Source organism: Balaenoptera musculus, chromosome 21, assembly GCF_009873245.2.
Source record: "Balaenoptera musculus isolate JJ_BM4_2016_0621 chromosome 21, mBalMus1.pri.v3, whole genome shotgun sequence".
NCBI lineage: Eukaryota > Metazoa > Chordata > Mammalia > Artiodactyla > Balaenopteridae > Balaenoptera > Balaenoptera musculus.
The window spans coordinates 35,502,785-35,522,048 of record NC_045805.1 but is presented as its reverse complement, the minus strand read 5'-3'; the positions used below and the strand labels follow the sequence as shown (position 1 = coordinate 35,522,048).

At 51.4% G+C, this 19,264-nt stretch overlaps 1 protein-coding gene across 9 annotated transcripts in view; it reads left to right on the top strand.

The window, feature by feature from the left end:
• Nucleotides 1-19,264, top strand: part of CSGALNACT1 (chondroitin sulfate N-acetylgalactosaminyltransferase 1) — a 337,144-nt gene that overhangs the window by 314,398 nt on the left and 3,482 nt on the right. For all 9 annotated transcript variants that reach the window (XM_036838642.1, XM_036838641.1, XM_036838644.1 and 6 more), the window contains 3 exons: nucleotides 8,858-9,036; nucleotides 9,890-9,984; nucleotides 18,268-18,349. In XM_036838642.1, the coding sequence (XP_036694537.1) occupies nucleotides 8,858-9,036; nucleotides 9,890-9,984; nucleotides 18,268-18,349 (356 nt within the window). The remainder of the gene's footprint in view (nucleotides 1-8,857; nucleotides 9,037-9,889; nucleotides 9,985-18,267; nucleotides 18,350-19,264) is intronic.

The window sequence follows — 19,264 nt, the reverse complement described above, 5'->3', positions numbered from 1 at the left end:
ATCCAGGGGTATTTGACAAAAAACAATTATAGGAAGTCTTTAGCTTTGTGGCTGCCTGAGGTGTAGATAAGAGTTGGGGCAAACAGTAGACTAACCAAAAAGCTCAGAAGGTGAATCTGAGGAGTGAGATCTCCAAAGGGGCTTTGAAAGCTCCAGCACATTCCTGGGGATCCAGAGGCTGTGCTCATATTTAGGGAAGACCTGAGCAGGCCCTTACTTTTTACCTCTGACTGATCTTGAGGCTCTGTGCAAGACGGAAGTAAAGGCTCAGGTAAGTTGTTACCTGCTTGGTTGTGTGTTGATGACATGCCCCACCATACTCACAGAGTCCCCACCATGCACACAGGGTCCCCCTGGCAAAGGCTGGGAGACCTATTGGTTCCAGACATTTAAGGAAATCCCTGCTTAATCATTAGCTTACCACTAAGTGGTCACACACAAGAGTACACTTTACAGAATTAGTTCAGGAAAGTCACTAAACAAACAAACAACAAACAGCAACAATAGCAAAACCCTGAGGGGGGGTGGAGATTCTGATTTCCAGGGCTGCCACATTACATTATTTAAAATGTTTAGCTTTAAACAAAAAATTATGAGGCATGCAAAGAAACAAGAAAATATGGCTCATGCACAGAGAACAAAATCAATCATTAGAATTGTTCCTAAGGAAGCACAGGTGTTGTACTTACTAGACAAAGACATTAAGTCAACTGTATTAAATATGTTCAAAGAATTAAAAGAGACCATGTTTAAAAAACTAGAAAAGTATGAGAACCATGTCTCACCAAATATAGAGAGATCAGTTATAAAAAGAACCAAATAGAAAGTCCGGAGTTGAAAAGTACAATATTTAAAATAAAAAAATTCACTGTGGGGCCTCAACATCAGGTTTGAACAGGCAGAAGAAAGAATCAGTGAACTTTAAAATAGGTCAATTGATATGATATAGTTTGAGAAACAAAAATAAAAAAGAATGAAGTAACTGAGAAAACCTCAGAGACCTGCAGGATACCATCAAGCATGCCAACATAGACACAATGGGAGTCCCAGGACAGGAGAGAGAGAAAGAGGCAGGAAAAAATATCTGAAGAAATAATGGCCCCAGACTCCCTGTATTTGATGAAAACATTAATCTACACATCCAAGAAGCTCAAAAACTCCAAACAGGAAAACTCAAAGAAATGCACATTAGACATATCATAGTCAAATGGTTGAAAAACAAAGAGAGAAAGAATCTGTGTTACTGAGTCCAAGCTCGTACTGTTCACTGCACAACAGGCCAATAAATCAAGAGACAAATTGTTGGGGCAAGGAAGGAATAACGACTTTATTTGGAAAGCCAGCAGACCTAGAAGATGATGGACTAGAGTCCTAAAGAACCATCTTTCCTGAGTTAGAATTCAGGTTCCTTTTATACTAAAAGGGGAGGCGGGGTGTGGTTAGTTGTTGCAAACTTCTTGGTGCTGGAATCCTTTGTTCTTGCAGCTGTCCACGTAGGTCAGGTAGGTCAGGTAACGATGTTCCTGTAAACCTCCACCAAGACAAATGTTGTTCTCTGTTCTGCAACTTCTTACCTCTATATGAATGGAAAAGAGTTATACCTTTAAAGGTCAGAGCCTTGAGAATGGGCTACCCTGTATATTTCAGGCTATAGGCAACATATTTAACTTCTAGCAAAAGCAGTAGAATACAAAGGTTAAAGTAAAAGAAACAGATCCAATATGGAGTCAGATTTGTTCTTCCCTATTACATAAGCAGCAAGAGTGAAGCAACTCATCAGGTCCATGGGATCCTTAATAAGATGGAAAGTGGGGTGGCATATTCAAAGTGCTGAAAGTAAAGTACTGTCAACCAAGAATTCAATATTCCGCAAAACCATCCATCAAAATTGAAAGAGAAATTAAGACATCCTCAGTTAAGAACTGAAAGACTTTATTACTAGTAAACCTGCCCCACAAGAAATAATGAAAGGAGTCCTTGAGGCTGACATGAAAGGACACTGGACACAAACTCAAATCCATGTGAAGAAATACAGAGGGCCAGTAAAAGTTACTACATAGGGAAATATGAGCCACAGTATAAATGTATTTTTTGCTTATGCTTTTTTCCTATCTGATGTAAAAGTAAAAAGATAACTGCATAAAGCAGTAACTATAAATCTGTATTGATAGACACACAACTGATCTTTTATATGTTATTTTGTTTCCTGCAACTTTACTGAATTCATTTATTAGTTAAAATGGTTTTTTGGTGACGTCATTAGGGTTTTCTATAGATAGTGCCATCTGCAAATAGTGACAGTTTTACTTCTTCCTTTCCAATTTGGATGCATTTTATTTCCTTTTGTTGCTTAATTGATCTGGCTAGGACTTCCAATACTGTACTGTATAAAGGTGGCGAGAGTGGACATCCTTGTCTTGTTCCTGATCTTAGAGGAAAAGCTTTTAAGTTTTTACTGTTGAGTATGACGTTAGCTGTGGACTTATAATATACGGCCTTTACTATGTTTAGGTACATTCCTTCTATTCCTAATTTGTTGAGAGTTTCTATCATAAGAGGATGTTTGAATTTTGTTTGAATTTTTTCTGCATCTATTGAAATAATAATATGATTTTTATTCTTCATTCTGTTAATGTGATGTATAACATTTTCAAATTTGCAGATGTTGAACCATCCTTGCATCCCAGGGATGGATCTCTCTTGATCATGGCATATGATCATTTTAATGAACTCTTGAATTCAATTTGCTAGTATTTTGTTGAAGATTTTGCATTATGTTCAGGGATATTGGCCTGTAATTTTCTTTTCTTGTTGTGTTTTTGTTTGACTTTGGTATCAGGGTAATGCTGGCCTCATGAAATGAGTTTGGAAGTGTTCCTTCCTCTTCAATATTTTGGAAGAATTTGAGAAGGATTGGAATTACTTCTTTAAATGTTTGGTAGAATTCATCTGTAAAGCCATCTAACCCTGGGCTTTTATTTGTTGGGAGGTTTTTGATTACTGATTCAATCTCTTTGTTCATTATTGGTCTGTTCAGATTTTCTATTACTTCATGATTCAGTCTTGAGTGTTGTGTGTTTCTAGGAATTTATCCATTTTTACTAAGTTATCTAATTTGTCAGCATGTAATTGTTCATAGTTGTCTCTCACAATATTGGGGATTTCTGTGGTATCAGTTGTAATGTCTCCTTTTTTTGTTTATAATTTTATTAATTTGAGTCATCTCTCTTATTTTTCTAGATAATGAGCTAAAGGTCTGTCAATTTTATTTATCTTTTCAAAAGAAACTTGCTAAAACAATTGTATAAGCAGGCTTGTATATAAGCTCAGAAACTAGAAAACTCTAAATTGTTTAAAATGCCTACTATGAACAACTGGCTGAGAATATGTTTAGCCTTAAATTATTTACTGTATTCAGATCCCTTTAGTAAGTAGAACTCATAAGAAATGTCAATATTCAGGGCTGTTAGATTTAAATTTTTAAGTTATACATCAAATATAATATTTCTATGTAAATTTTTAAAGGCTTTTTCTTTTTCTTTTTTTTATGAAGGGCTCTTGTGGGAAGTGTCACATTAAGAGGATTTCCTTGCAGGGGTGGGAGGAAATTTGTATTAGCGTAAATCACGTTAGACAGCAAGATCTTATCATTTTTAAGCGCGCAGTTCTGGGAAATGCAAGTCAATTAGAGAAATTAAATCTCTGGTTGAAACAGTGGCTTCCTCAGGTCATGTTAACCTCTGTCAGCATGACTGCATATAACCTGGAGGAGACCCCACGCATCACACTTACTATAGAAAGGAAAGGCATTGAATGAGAGACTCAAGAGTTTCATCAGTTGATAATACAATTCAAGAAGAAAAGAGAAGAAATAATTAGAAGTAATCCTGGGGCCGTTTGGAACTGCAGACTCTGATTCATAACGGGAAATTACATAGTAGAGAGTGTAATGCCCACATTCTACCGTGAAAAAGCCCATTCCTCACGAGGCCATTACTCTAGACATGCCGCTAAATATTACATTTCTTTGTATGGCTAGATTAAATATTTCAAACCAAATTGCATTTTATTTTCCTCAGCTCTCTTTTTTTCTGTTACTTACATATTTGTCATCTTCTTAAAAGCTTGGTTTGTGCCTGTCCTTGGGAACGTGTTGGTTGGAGCCTCTTTCTGATGGGGGAGGCGGGCTTAGGATGTGTGAGGGCCTCTCGGGTGCCCACCTGAGGGGATGAGGTGGCGTCTTGGGGCAGCATCTCCCACAGTGACAGGTCTGAGATGCACTCTGTGTTTTCCATTGACTCATCTCTTGATTCACCCAGTGTTTATTGAGCTGCACTGTGTCCCCGTGGGCGCCACTTACTGCACAGAGCTGATAATCTCTGAAGATAGAGATAAGAAAATAAGTCAGTCCCTGTCCTCCAGGGTTTAGAGGACAGACCAGGTGGTCCAGTGCATGGGGCACGAGAATGCACTGGGCCCAGGAAAACGGAGGCGGGACTGGCCCAAACGCCTGGGGGCCCAGAGAGGGCACCTTGGTCCACAGGAGGGTGAAAGGCAGTGACACTCGATGTGGGCCGTGAGGATTGGGTGGGATCTTCACTGGAGTCAGAGGAGGAGGTGGATTCCGGGGAGGGACCACTGAGCTGACACAGGAGGCCCCAGTGTGTCCACGCTCTTGGTGCCCATCTTCCGGCTGGTCGCTGTGGAGGGGATGGGGATGAACAGAGAACTAAACAGGGCACCTGCCCGTGTAGCTCTGCGGCCTGCATCTGGGGTTGTGGCCCTGTGGTCGTGTCATGCACATTCCCAAACCCACGACCCCACGGGCTAGTCAGTGTTCTGTGTTGAAATGTGTCCTTGCTTCTGCACAGCCTCTTAGTGTGCTGTCCACGTGCTGCTGGGCAGGGCGCTCAGGCCCAGCGAGCGAGTCCCTCTGCGGGAAGGTCCGGGGCCCGGTTATCCTGCAGAAGCTGGTGTCCCTTCATCCCGTGCACCCTGTGCTCCGGAGCTGGTGCTGATGAGTCTGAGATGGGAGGGCGCGTCCCACTCCCAGCCCAGAGGCTTCGCAGTGTGTTCATCTCGCCATTCTGGAGAAGAGGGGAGGGAAGTTGTTCTGATTTGGTTTCTGGTGTCTCCAGCTCAGCCCTCTTTCTCAGCAGAGATCACATGTCAATTATCAGAGGTCCTTCCTGACAGTAAGAGAGGAGAAGGAGGGGTCCTGGTTAATTATAGGGGGTGCTGGGCTGAGTGATCAGGAGGAGGGCAGCGCCGATATCCACCTGCAGACAGACGTGTAACTGAGCACAGTGACCTGGCCGCCCCACTGGGAACCACGGCTGGTGACAGAGTTACCCTGCGCCTCTCCAGTGCCCAGGACCAGCCGATGGGGCTTCCCGGCCCAGCAGGGACTCCGTCCCCACCCCGCCTCGGCACGCAGTCTTGTCCAGGTCCCTCATGTCCCCTGCCGGCTGGCGTTGGTCAGGATGGATGGGAAGCCAGGGTTCTGTGGGGCGTGGGAAGCAGAGACGGCCAGGGCCCGTGGGGCAGAGGGGCCGCTGTGTGGACAGCGAGTGGCAGGGGCTGTGTCCTGGGGCTTTGCGTCCGGCCTGTGGGCGCGCTGGAGAGTGGGTTTAAAGTGCACATTCAGGTTGGGTGGTGCTGTGGGTGTAACGTGGCTTGTCTCATCCTCGTCAGGAGGTTGGACGAAGAGAGAGGAGGCAGATTGCGTGTGCATCTGGCCGTGGGCCCGGCACCCGTTCCCTGAGATCTCTTCCTCTACAGACCACACACTGAAGCACGGAGGCCGATGTTCTAAGACTTTAAAATAAATTCTTCTACATCAAGGTCATCTCAAGCACTAGGATAGTGAGCTGTCCCAGCCCTGTTTCCCAGGGACGGTGACCAACAGGCAAGCTCCCTCCCCTGCCCTCCCCTCCCCTCCCCTGCCCCTTTCCCCTCCCCTGCCCTCCCCTCCCCTCCCCTCCCCTCCCCTCCCCCTCTCCTCCCCTCCCCCTTCTCCCACCCCTTCCCACTGCAGCAGGGCAGAGAAGAGCAGTCCATCAGCAGAGCTCAGACCAGGGCTTGGGGAATTGGGGGACAGAACAAACGATACTAAGCTCTGTGTGGGGTACGTGTGTTCCCCAAATCACCACTCTCCCCGGACCTGTAGCACTCTGCTGCCTCCCTACCACTCACTCAGCCCCCTGGCTGGTCATGCCTTCGATGCTGTTAGTTCAGTTTCTAATGCTGCCTGTATTCTTATTTAAGTATTAAACGTGACTCCACTTTGTGTAAATGTTTGATATTCTACACAGTAAATAGCAAATATACTATTTGTGTGTAAATATTTGATATGTCAACACGAATGGACTGTAAGCTGTTTGGGGCAAAAGTCCTGCTTGTCTTTTTTTTTTTTTTTTTTAATTTATTTATTTTTGGCTGTGTTGGGTCTTCATTTCTGTGCGAGGGCTTTCTCTAGTTGTGGCAAGTGGGGGCCACTCTTCATCGCGGTGCGCGAGCCTCTCACTATCACGGCCTCTCTTGTTGCGGAGCACAGGCTCCAGACGTGCAGGCTCAGTAGTTGTGACGCACGGGCCTAGTTGCTCCGCGGCATGTGGGATCTTAGAAGACCAGGGCTCGAACCCGCGTCCCCTGCATTGGCAGGCGGATTCTTAACCACTGTGCCACCAGGGAAGCCCCCTGCTTGTCTTTAACACAGTGAATTAAGGATCTGCCTTCCCCTACTCTTGGCGAAAGTTTCTTGCCATTGTTCAAATGTGAAGCATTTTTCTATTTGCAATCTTTAATGATAGACCCTGGGAAACCTCTGGAAGGAGCCACCTGAGTCATGAGTCAGATACACGTGAACAAGGATTTGGTGCTTGGGCATGTAAGCCCTCCCTGCCCTGGAAATTAGTCCCTGTGGTCTCACAGAGTATGAACTGTGAGACAGCTGAGAAAAGAGACCTGCTACAGCTGTGAGAGAAAGCCGGGCCACTGGGCAGTGGACAAGTTCTGTGAGGCTAGCTTAGATGAAGGTGAAAACCCAGGCATCTCCCAAGGGTAGAACTTTCCTGAGAACTGATCAAGTAGGGCAGGGGGAAGTGGGCTGTAGAAACCTCCAGGGGATGCAGAGGTGCTGCAAGGGTCTCACTCCACCTGGACGTCTTCTTTGAAGACAAGGGGGCAGCGCTGTCCCTACCAGGGAAGGCTGGGGCATAACCCCCAGGCGACTCACAGAAAATAGGAACCGGGGCCCGCCTACCCAGAGAGAAGAGTCAAAACGGAGTTCTGAAAGAGTAGAATCGGGTAGAGCAGCGCTGAGCTGAATCATCCAACAGTAGAACCTTAGCATGTAAAGGGCCTGAGGTCTGTACCATGAGGCTTTGCAGCGAGGAAACTGAGACCAGAGAAGTGAAGTGACTGCCGGAAATAATGAGAGGCAGTGCTGGATTGCAGTCATTCATCTATGGACACGTTTAGTCACCAGCATCCGTTGGGTACCGAGTGGGGCCGGGCAGCCCCAGGCCCTGGACCTGGGCTCCTGGCTTACACTCCAGTGCTCCTCCAGGCACCGGGCCTTCTGCCTTAATCTGAAAAGCATGTTTGGCCTCAGACTCAGACAAGCTTGGGTCCAGATTCCCAGAATAAAAAACCCAAGCTCATTGCCAGGTCTGAAAGGAGGTGACAAGTCAAGGAAGGGGTAACAGAACTAGTTCCACTGATTAAACTACCAGATACATTTGAAAAGTTTACGACTGTATTTGTGTTGACCTTTACCCAAGGTAGTTACAGACTTTAAACAATGGAGGTGGGTTTTGAACCTCTTTTGAGGCATCAGGATTAGAGAGAATCGGGGGATGGGATAGGCTGGGTGGGGGGAGGGCTCTGAGCTGGGGACGAGGAAGCCATCAGGACAGGAAGGGTGTGTCACAGGAGAGGGGCTGGCCAGCTGCCAGGCCTGTACCAGTGGAATTGGGAGTCCAGTAGGACCCAGAGTGGGTCTCTGTCTGGGAGAAGACAGTCCCTGTCCCACTAGGTACTAGATGAATTCCTGGAACTTTTGCTCAAGATGTGCCGCATCTCAGAAGGTTCTGGGAGCGAGCAGCCAAGTGCAGAAGCACCTGGACTCCATTACCTCAGCCTGTGCTGGTGACAGACTGGCGGGTGCTTTCTTGCTGCGCGTTATACTCTTAGCGTCGCTTACCACCACGCTGATCACTCTGAGAGCAGTTAAGGAAGGTGTCGTTTTTTCTGTTTTGCAGATGAGGCAGCCGAGGCTCTGGGAGATTAATGGGTTTGCCTAGATCACAGCGTTAATCCACAGGGGAGCCAGTTCCCAAACGTCCTCATCTTCTGAATCCAAGTGTCATTTCCTTACTGTGCTCGACTGTTTTACCTTCGGGTGGGGAAGGGATCCAGGTGTAAGTGTGTCTGGGGATAGACGTACACCCGGACCACCCTGCCGGGTTCCTGGAGGGAATCCCGATGAGAAGCTGCTCAGTGGGGCCATTGCAGTGTGGCTTTATTTCCTTGGCCAGTGGTTTCATTGGCTCCAGAGGCACTGGGATTGTCCCGGGTTCTGTCACCTGGTCTTCACTGGCTCACGTTCTCCCCCTCATGAGGAGCACATGTTAGCCGTGACAGTAGTTTTCAATATGGGGAAATTGCTAGAAAAAGAAAAATTAAATTGGTGCTAAAACTTCTCGAAGTGTCCTTGGTGCCCTTAATCCCAGTGCCCTCGGGTCACAGAAGACACATGGTGCGATGTCGTGGGCCTCGGTTGTGTGTTTTCCAGGGGATTCCACCGGCAGCAAGCATGGGCACCTGAGTGACTGTGTGTGGTCTCACCTTTCAGAGCCGCCAACTTCAGGAACTTCACCTTCATCCAGCTGAACGGGGAGTTCTCTCGGGGAAAGGGGCTGGACGTGGGCGCCCGCTCCTGGACGGGCCGCAACGTGCTGCTCTTCTTCTGCGACGTGGACATCTACTTCACCTCCGAGCTCCTCAACACCTGCAGGCTGAACACGCAGCCAGGTGGGGCTCCCCTCCCGAGCAACCCCTCAGCTCGCCCCGACCACCCGCTCCTGGATCTGCCTCGTTTACCCTGCTGACAAAGACAAGGACGCGGTCTGGTTTGATTCCTCCTTTGGTGTCGTGCTGTGGGCCTGTCAGCCACCATAGCTCTGGGACTCTTGGTCCCAAGTTCGTGTGTACAGCCCCTTTTCCATTCTCCCCTAGGAGGTCAGCTTTAGGGGATGACCCGGGAGCAGGTGTGGTGGGGAGGACTTGGGCCTGGGAGGCGCTGCTGAAACCAAAGGGAAGGAGTGGCTATGGGTGGTTACCAGGGCAGGAGGGGCTCCAGACAGAAAGAACCCACAGTATGAAAATTGTTCTCATAGCTTTGACTCAGCGGCAAGGCCGATACTCAGCTGATAACCACTGGAATGGCCATGTCTGTTGTTCAGATACTGAAATTCTTCTGTGAAAATTGGTAAAGAGCAGCTACCCGGGGCTCCCAAAGTCTTTTCCTGCTGCCCGAGGTCACCCTGGCTGACTGCCCCATGAGCCAGCAGTTAAAGGGTTAAGGTCTGACAGGATGGGGGCACTGGGGTCCTCTTTCACACCCACTCCCACTAGGTGTGCCCAGTGCCAGGTCCACTGGCCGTCAGAGCTTGGAATGTTACCCCTGTGCTGGGAAGTAGGGAATCCGAGTGTGTCCATCTGGTCTACCTGCCACAGTACTGCTAAGGTCTGTGTCAGAGTCCAGTGGAGGGAAAAGGGAAGGTGGACGCAGATCCCTAGGGTGTTTCTGACGGTCACATATAAATGAACAAACCTAACAGCTTTATCTGTCGCTTAGCGCATACGTTTGTTTTCTGGTTTGCAGGGAAGAAGGTATTTTATCCGGTCCTTTTCAGTCAGTACAATCCTGGCATAATATACGGCCATCATGACTCGATCCCTCCCTTAGAAAAGCAGCTGGTGAGTACTCCCCCCGAGGGGCCTTGGTGGGGCTCTGTTTCATGTCTTTCATCACCAGGGGCACCTGACCATGAGTGGAGGTGAGTGGAAACCTGTGGATTGCTTCCCAGAGTAATTTGTAAGTGTGACAGGTGTTCTGGCCTTTGTTCCCAGCGCCTCGTTGATTAAAAGTGCTTGCAGTATTTAAAAGTGGAAAATAAATAGGAACAGTACCTTACAGAAACGTAATTTCATAGTTTTCTTCTACGGTTTTGGAAACCAGTATTATTGCATTATGGTTGCAGCACATTTCCCCTTTATTATTACAATCCTATGAGGTAAGAAAGGTGAGATTTAGGTTCCCATCTGACAGGTGGAAAACGGAAGTCAGGAAGAGGTGGCTGACCCCCCCCCCCAGGCACACAGTGGGGCAGGGGCCAGGTCCCTGCTCTCCGTCACCATTCCCACATTAGCATCAGAAGTGTCACCAGCAAGGTGGCTTTCACAGGAATATGGGAGGGACTTCTGTGCTAAGACCCCAGCCGCACAGGTGATGGGTAGGGGACCCACACAGGCTCTCTGTAAGCTGAGATGTCTTCGCTGGTCCATTCAGCAGAGAGTGCAGGCAATAGGAGGATGGGGTGAAGCCAGCAGAAGGTCCCTGTGCCGCTGGAAGGCGTGCCCCTCCGAGGCAAAATGTCCCACTGTTGTCATCGCCAAGCTGGGCCGTGATCCTCTGTAGAGACGCCAGCGGGGCTTATCTGAAGCTGTTGCCAGCTCAGGCTGAGCCTGGGGGGCGGCGGTAGGAATTGCCTCAAGCGGCTCTCTCTCCTGTTGAGGTGGCGAAGCCGTGTTTCTTTGCCTCTCAGGGTGGAGAAAGGAAGCCGCTGTCTGACCATGAGGAGGTGATGGGACTCAGTCTCCCATGCTTCCCTGCAGTGGGAAAGTAAACTGATTTTCATTAAAAATGTGTTCTATGGAATTCTTTGGGAAGGCTGATTCTGTGTTGAAGCTTCCAGAAGTAGGAAAACCTGTTCTCTCCCACCCCATCCTGGGTCCCCCTCCAGTTAACCTCTGGCAGCTGATGTAATGATCTTTTCCAGCCTGGGTTCCTCTAGGCTGCACCAGGTTCATTTCTCACGGTGTCTTAGCGTGGTTTCACTTGCGGCGTGAGGCGCACAGCACAGTAATAACACCGTTCTCTCTTCCCCCAGCGAAATTGTAATACCGCACATTCGTCGTGTATCTGTACGTACTGTGTGTATGCATGTGCTTTATACATAAACACAGTAAGAGTTTTTCACTCCTACTTAGAGCTGATATCACTCCTGTTGAGATGGAAAAACTTCATGTTTCCTTTCCATAGAGTTCTAAGCTGCTAATAGGGCTTCGGTGGGGGATGGGATGCAGGATTTATTTTCTTTCAACCAATCAGAAAAAAAGTTCCTTTGATTTTAAATAAAGTACTGCTTTACATTTGACATTGAATAGGATTAATGTTTCAACTTCAAACCAAGACCTTATTTGCTTTCAAGGAATTCATTTCACAATTTAAAAGTTTTATCCTTTTATTGCCATTCCTGCAGGGAAGCTCAAGGTCTGGCATGGTCCAGCCAGCTTCTCAGGTCCTCAGAATTACTGGTCAAGTCAGAAACAGAACTCAGATTGCTGTGTCCACAGCTCCGAGGCCTCTGAGTTATCCTGCAACCTTTACCAGTCGCCTCCGAATACAACTGAGACCTTCCATAGAGCACACGGGTCTGGTATTATAGGAGTCAGTATTTATGGCTATTTATCCCAGAAACAGCAATTGTCTCTGAGACAAAGGGGTCTCCGTCAAAAAAGAAAAGCATCCATTATGTTCTTACTGGTTGAGCCGTTTCTGGAGCACTTGCTGCCCATGGAGAGCTAGTTGAGGTGTGCGTGTGGCAGTCAGGGACTGGAGCAGTTTCCTGTGCTTGGCAGGGATGCCCCAGGTCATTTCACTCACTCACTTCTTTCTCCTAGACTCGCCCAGGGTCACACAGCCAGCTAGAGCTCAGGCCAAGACCGGGATTCCCTTATCCAGCGTGGCAGAGACAGATTTGCTTAAGATCTAGGTGAGAGCAGAAATAGAGAGGAAATGACCAGAGGAGAGCCTCAAACTCCAGAAGTTAATATGGTGGAGAGAGAACATGTGGGTGCAGAGAAGGTATAAAATAACAGGTAGTGATTGGAGGTGGGTGAATTAGGAGAGACTTCCTGCCAGGGGTTCCTTTTGGCTCAGTCTTGAAAGATACGACACATATATATTAATAAATTCTTGAGAGCCTTCACTGGAGTGCATCAGTATCAAGGTGAAGGGAAAGCCCAGGTCCGGAATGCGGCTGTGACAGATGACTGCCATGTGCAAATGGGAGACTTCGCCAGCAGCCCTGCAAATACGACCTTCATAGTCAGCGTACCACTTATTACTTCTGGCTGTTGCCACTGACGGTTGATAACGTTTGCCTGCAGATAGAGGCGAGAAACCAAATTTATGGGGATTTTTTGTGTGTTCAGCTTACTTCTTTCTTTACATTTGAGTACAGACCGTTAGGAATCAGTAGTAAGTGAAATCATGGGATTTCATACTAATATTTAATTTGTAGAGTTTTAAACCTGAGGTGAAACTTGCTGATGCTTTAATGTAGAAACAGCCTTACGAGAAAGGAATAACCCTCATTTACGTAACTGCTAACTTTAGACATCCCCTCTCTTGGTTCGAGCCTTGTCAGTTCCTGCTGAGGCCACTGCAGGAGCCATCTAGATCCATCTCTCCCTCACACTCCAGTCTCTCCTTCACCCTCGGCCAGAGACGCATTTCCAAAACACAGATTAATTCCACTAAAACAAACCTTTGAAGGCATAAAGCCAGTGGTGTGCTCAGAAGTGTTTAAAGCCCACTCTCCGAAGGGGGAAGGAGCTGGCTCCCAGCGTTGGCTGTCTATCTTCGGGGCGTCAGTCCTCCCGCGGGGCCTGGTTCAGGCTCCCCCCGTGACGTCTCTGGACAGAGCTGGGAAGAGACTTCCTTGCCCAGGCGGTGAGCTGGTCCCAGCCGTGCCAGCACAGCCCTGAATCCTGATTCCTTGGGGGATGAACTGCCCTCCACAATCTGACTCTCGTACTGATCACCGAGGAAATGTCTGCAAACCCGACCCCAGCACCTGGGCTTGGCGCCAGCCGGGGCACCCCTGCCCGTGTCTCGTGAGCTGCCCTCCCCCGAGGGCCATCTCCTCTCCGGGGCTGACGCCCACAGTGCCTGGCGCTCCCTCTGCCATGTGGTCCTGCCCTCACTGTCTGACGACTGGTCAGCGTACGCCTGGTCCGCGGGCCCTGTCCTCACCTCTCTCTCGTTACACCCTTCTCTCTCCTTTAGTCCAAAGAGTACTTCACCACTGACCTGCATTTCAGTTTAAACTTCTAAAAAGTGCTGGCTGGGCCTGGTCCATCCTTTTAGTCTGTTTCTGTTTGTTCAGGAAGCAGACATTCGCTGAGAACAGAAGTCACATTAACAGATGCCATGTCCATGGCCTTTGGGCAGCCGGCACTCTGCCCACGTTGTCCCGTGTAACACTCAGTAAGGTGAAAAGGAGTGCTACGCTCATGTCACGGGTGAGAACGTTGAAGCTCAGAGGCAAGTGTCACTTGCTCAGACGCCCTCAGCGCTGGGTGGCAGGTTGGGAGCTCAAGTGATGGGACCAGACTGCGGCAGCTGGGGGCAGGGGCACGTTCTCCACCTCCGCGTGCTTCCAGAGGGCAGAGGGTCTGACTTTGGGTTACAGGCTCCCTGGGCAGAGTCCTGGTCTAGCACGATGCCATTCAGAAGGCACTTCATTTTTTGGGGGGAGTGTGTTGGGTCTTTGTTGCTGCGTGCGGGCTTTCTCTAGCTGCGGCGAGCGGGGGCTGCTCTTCGTTGCCGTGCGCAGTCTTCTTATTGCCGTAGCTTCTCTTGTTGCAGAGCACAGGCTCTAGGTGCGCAAGCTTCAGTAGTTGTGGCACGTGGGCTCAGTAGTTGTGGCTTGTGGGCTCAGTAGTTGTGGCGCACGGGCTCAGTAGTTGTGGCTTGTGGGCTCTAGAGCACAGGCTCAGTAGTTGTGGCACACGGGCTCAGTTGCTCTGCGGCATGTGGGATCTTCCCAGACCAGGGCTCGAACCCGTGTCCCCTGCATTGGCAGGCGGATCCTGAACCACTGTGCCACCAGGGAAGTCCCAACACTTCACTTTTTCATGCAAATGCCGATGAAAGGAGACTTGTAGGAAAGTGTGGGTTAGTACAAATCCTGGAGGAGGTGGCAATTGAGTCCATTCTTAGACCAATTCTTTGAAAGCTGTGGCTTGAGAAACACCTCATTTGTCAAGAAATGGACACCGTCACGGCCAGCCTGGTGCTGGTCTGGGCTCGTCCTCGACTGGCTGAGTGATCGTGGGCAGGTCATGCTGCCTCCCAGCCCGAGGCCCGTGCACACCACATGCAGCCCCTGGGATCCTGCACATGTGACCCCTGAGCCTCAGGGCCCAGACCACGCGGGGCGTATGTGGGGCGGCAGCCCGGCCTCGGGACCCCTGCAGCCCAGGTTGTCTGCCGCTCACCGCGTGACTGCACGGCCCGGTGCACGGTGAAATCACAGGCCCTCGGTACTCAGGATGTACTAAGACTTCCAGCAACAACAGCAGAGCCTGACACCAGGCATGAGGCCTGTAAACCCGGGGCCCGTGGGGTTTCTGGTGACGTGAGGCAGGCCAAACGCAACCTCGGTTCCTGGGAGACTCTCTCCGGTTTAGAGGAAATACTCTGCCTGAGAATTTGTAACTGATTTTATTTTCCGGCCCAGGTTGCTTCCCCGGCATTTGCCAGGTCAGCCATGTGGCGCCCCACAGGCGCAGCTGAACCTGTGCGGCCTCAGGCAGGAGGCTTCCCACATCTGTGGGGAGAGGCGCTGACTTGTGCTTTGTGTTTTGGTCCTGATAGGAAGTGATCACTCCCGTCACGTGACCTCCCCCAGAGCGCGTGTCTGGGGGCTCCCCGAGGGAGGGCGGGCCTGCCCACTCTCCAGCTGTCCGGTTGTGGTGTGTTGTGCCGGGCAGAGCCTGCTGGGATCTGGATGCAGAGGGTGCTGGGGGTCAGGAGGGGGCATGGTCATGAGGACACAGCACTGGAGGCAGAGGGGTGAGATCCAGGGCAGGGGGATGGTCCTCTTACAGTATCCTCTCCATCTCCTCCATGGTAGTAGACGTCACCCGCGTGTGTAGCTCCGTATACAAGCTTGGGGCAGAGGTTCTAAGAAGTCGAGCCGTCTTGCTTAGAGCCCAGGAAGGGGAAAGCGTTTCTGCCTGTGGGTCCAGAGCCCCAGGTTCTGAGAGCTTCCTCAGTGGACTCCGAGGCCTGGGCTGAGCCCCTCGCTGCTGAGAATTCCCTACCCCAGCCGTCTCGTTTCCACTGGCCGGGAGCTCCTCACTCGTTCCTTGGAGAAGGAGTGACTGAGTGCCTGCTGGGCACTGGACCGTGATCAGACCTGCACCTCCAGCCTGAACGAGACCAAGGCCCTGAGCTTACGTTCACCAGTGGTGGGGGGTGAGGACAGCAGACGGAAACAGCCCCTGGACAGGAGAGTTGCAGAGAGCCCTCACGTTACAGAGAAAATAAACCAGCTGATGTGACGTGACGCTGGCGGGGGGTCAGGGTGACCGCTCTGAGCGGAGCCCGGTGGTGAGCAGGAAAGGGCGACCCCAGCCGGGCAGACTGCGGGTGTCCAGCCTTGGAGACCTGTGAGCTGGCACGTTCGAGGGGACAGGGGATGGACAGGGCAGGCAGGGGCAGGTCACGTGGGGCCTCTGCAGGCCGGATGTTCCTGTGGATTTTATTCTGATTGCCTGCGGGAGGGTGCAGTTAAACCACCGAGGGCTCGGAAGGGGGCTGGGCTGCGGCCTGCCACACGCCCGAGGCCTCACGGGCTGTCGAGGGCACTGCTTCAGTTAGCGCCCAGCCCACCTGAGGGGCGTGGACTTGGCACGCGCGCCCGTCTTGCCCGCACGGTACATGCCGAGGGCACCACCGGATCTCTTCCCACCAAGGGCTGAATTTCGACGCGCTGTTCAGATACTGGCTTTTCATGGCCCGCCAGCTTTAAAGCCCCCATTAATAAGTGTTTGTGTAGATCATTCCCCCGCTCACAAGTCAGTTTGCCTCTGTCACACTGTCCCCAGGTGAGGGTCATACCTTGCCGGGCGCTGCGTCCACTCAGTGGGTCCTGGGAGGCTATCTCTGCAGTCCCTCTAGTGTTTCTTCCCAAGCGCTGGCCCACTGTTTTCCGTGTGTGGAGCTTTCTCTCTTAAATGCCAGGTAGACCGCTGCCAAATATTTGAAGTTCGAATGCTGCACGGCTCTTTGACTGCATTTTTTTAATATATACATTTATTTATTTTATTTTATTTTATTTATTTATTTTTGGCTGTGTTGGGTTTTCGTTGCCGCGCGTGGTCTTTCTCTAGTTGCGGCGAGCAGGGGCTACTCTTCGTTGCGGAGCGCGGGCTTCTCATCGTGGTGGCTTCTCTTCTTGCGGAGCACGGGCTCTAGGTGCAAAGGCTTCAGTAGTTGTGGCACACGGGCTTCAGTAGTTGTGGCGTGTGGGCTCAGTAGTTGTGGCTCACGGACTCTAGAGCACAGGCTCAGTAGCTGTGGTGCACAGGCTTAGCTGCTCCACGGCACATGGGATCTTCCCGGACCAGGGCCCAAACCCGTGTCCCCTGCATTGGCAGGCGGATTCTCAACCACTGCGCCACCAGGGGAGCCCTCTTCGACTGCATTTTTACCCAGGCCATGTCTGTGTCCTGGCCACCAGAAAGGACAGTGAGCCATTAGCTGTGGCAGAGACAGTGTACCTGCCGTGACTGGGATGGAACAGAAAACCTTTTTAAAAAATGACTCAGTGGAAATTTTTCCCGACTTTCCCGCCCTGTGAAATCTTTCCAGTTGATACTAATGACACTTGTGGCTGGGGAGCTACTGTACAGCAGGCCTTTGTTCTGGAGTCGAGGGGGAGAGACAGGCCTCTCCCGGCCCTTCTTCTCCTTGGTCCTGATTTGTGCTAACCATAGTGTAAGTGACATCCGTGTGTAGGCTGTAGTGAAATAAGACGGTTTCATAGGTTGCAGAGTACAGGACGTGTTAAGTCCATCGCCGCTTCTGCAGGCCATTTGTCAAGTGTAGCTTAGCCTGTGGTGCAGGTGCAGTGAGCCCTCGGGAAGGTGGAGGGGCAGCGAGGGGGTGAGTATTTGGGTGTCAGGCTGGGAGAGCCCTTGGGGCCACTTGGCTCAGTCTCCTCATTAAAGGAACAGAAACAGAGGGACTGAGGGGCCTGCCTGAGGCAGACACGCCGGCCAGAGGTCTCGCCGGGGCGGGGCGAGCTCTCCAGTTAGCAGGCCACGGGCCGGGCGCGGGGGCCCTGCTGCGGGGCCTCCTTTCCTCCTAACACCTACGCGAGCGACCAGGACAAATGCAGAAAAACAGCCATTAGGGTCGCAAACCCACTCCCAGGATTAGCGCAGCCAAAAATACGTAAACAACAAAAACCATTTTAAAATTAGTCTTGCGGCTCCAGCAAATGCGTTAGAAACGTACTTGCAGAGTGAGACGCGGGGCAGGGCCAGGCCCGGCTTTTCATAGCCGGTCCCTGCCCGGAGGCCCCGCACGTGCGCGGGGCGCAGCTGAGGTTAAAACGGGCCGCGGAGGAAGGGACACGGCGTGTCCTCAGGACCTGGCCTCTCGGCGCCCTTGTCCACGGCCAGCAACGCAGCCTCGGGTTTTCTTTTCAGTCCCTGAGGGAGTACGGTTTGTGCCCCCGGCCAGGGCGCCTGAATTCTAGGTGGTTCTCTCTCCTTCTCTCAGCTTCCTGAGCCCTTTGCTGGCCGCCCGCCTGGTCTGTGGGCCCCAGGCCTCCTTCTCGCCCGTGCAGGTGTCAGGCCAGATGTGTAGTGGCTTTTCCCTGGCACCGCCCCAAACTGGCTCCCAACCCCGGCCCCCGCTGCGCTGTCAGAGTGTGTGTGTGTGCGTGTGCGTGTGCGTGTGTGTGTGTGTGTGTTCAAGCCTCTGCCCTGGAAACATTCCGGCCACAGGTGCCCAAAATCACAGAGCCCCTTGGGGACGGGTGGCTTGCTGTGTCCTGACTGTCCTCCACGTCCCCACCCAGGGGGTGGCCGTGTGTCAGCGACGCGCCCCCCATGTGTGACACCCCCATCCGCGTCCACTCTGTCCTCCTCCCTCAAGTGACGGTGCCGTCCCTGCAGGTCATAAAGAAGGAAACTGGGTTCTGGAGAGACTTCGGGTTCGGGATGACGTGCCAGTACCGGTCCGACTTCATCAACATAGGTGAGCCCGGGGCCCTGGTCCCCAAGGAGGCCGCTCTCCGGCCACGGATGTGGGCGCTGGGCTGAGGGGGCTCGGGGCAGTGGGGACCCTGTCTTCTCCTTCAGCACCTCTCAGTGTCCCTGGGGGAGGACAGAAATGAGGGCAAAGTCAGGCTGTTGCATAAAGGTGGCTTCGAAGCAAGTTGTCCAGGGCCTCCCTCCAACCGGGCCGGGCTCCTGTGTCCTCCACACAGAATGTCCTCCACGGAGAGGGGATCCACCAGAAAGAAGGGCAACACGGAGGACCGGGGAAAATCACACACCAGGAGGATCCCGGTTTCTCTCTGCTGAACCTGTGAAAATTCCAGATGTCACTTCAAGTCCGGAGTGCACAGTCACTGTCAACAAACACACATACGTGTACGCAGATGCACGGACGCGTGCACACGCACACACACACGTACATGCACAAGCACGCGCACACACACACACAGCTCCCAGAACACAGAGAGGAAAGGCCTTCTGCTTGCAGATGAGGGGCCGAGTCTCTCAGAGGCAGATGGACCTCACAGCCATCGGAGGGCACAGTCAGTATCAGCACCGAGGGTCTCCTGTCCCCTGGGAAATAGCACACCTACTCAGGTGCCTCTGGAGGGAATAGATCTGTGGATTGTACACGACCGGGGATGAGTGAACAGGCCCAAGCCTTGACCTTGGGCCCAGAGGCTCGGGTGGACCCTGAGCGGGGTGGAGCTAGAGGCCCGCCCTCACGTGGAGATTCCCACCCCTGCGTCCCCCTGGGGCCCCCCAGCCCCCTGTCTTGTTCTCTCCTGGCCCCCTCCCCTCCTGCCCAAGGCTTAGGGCTTCTCTCTGCAAGGTCAGTGAGTCGGTGTGAAGAGCCCAGTTTCTTCTGTTCAGAAGTGCGTTGGACAACGGG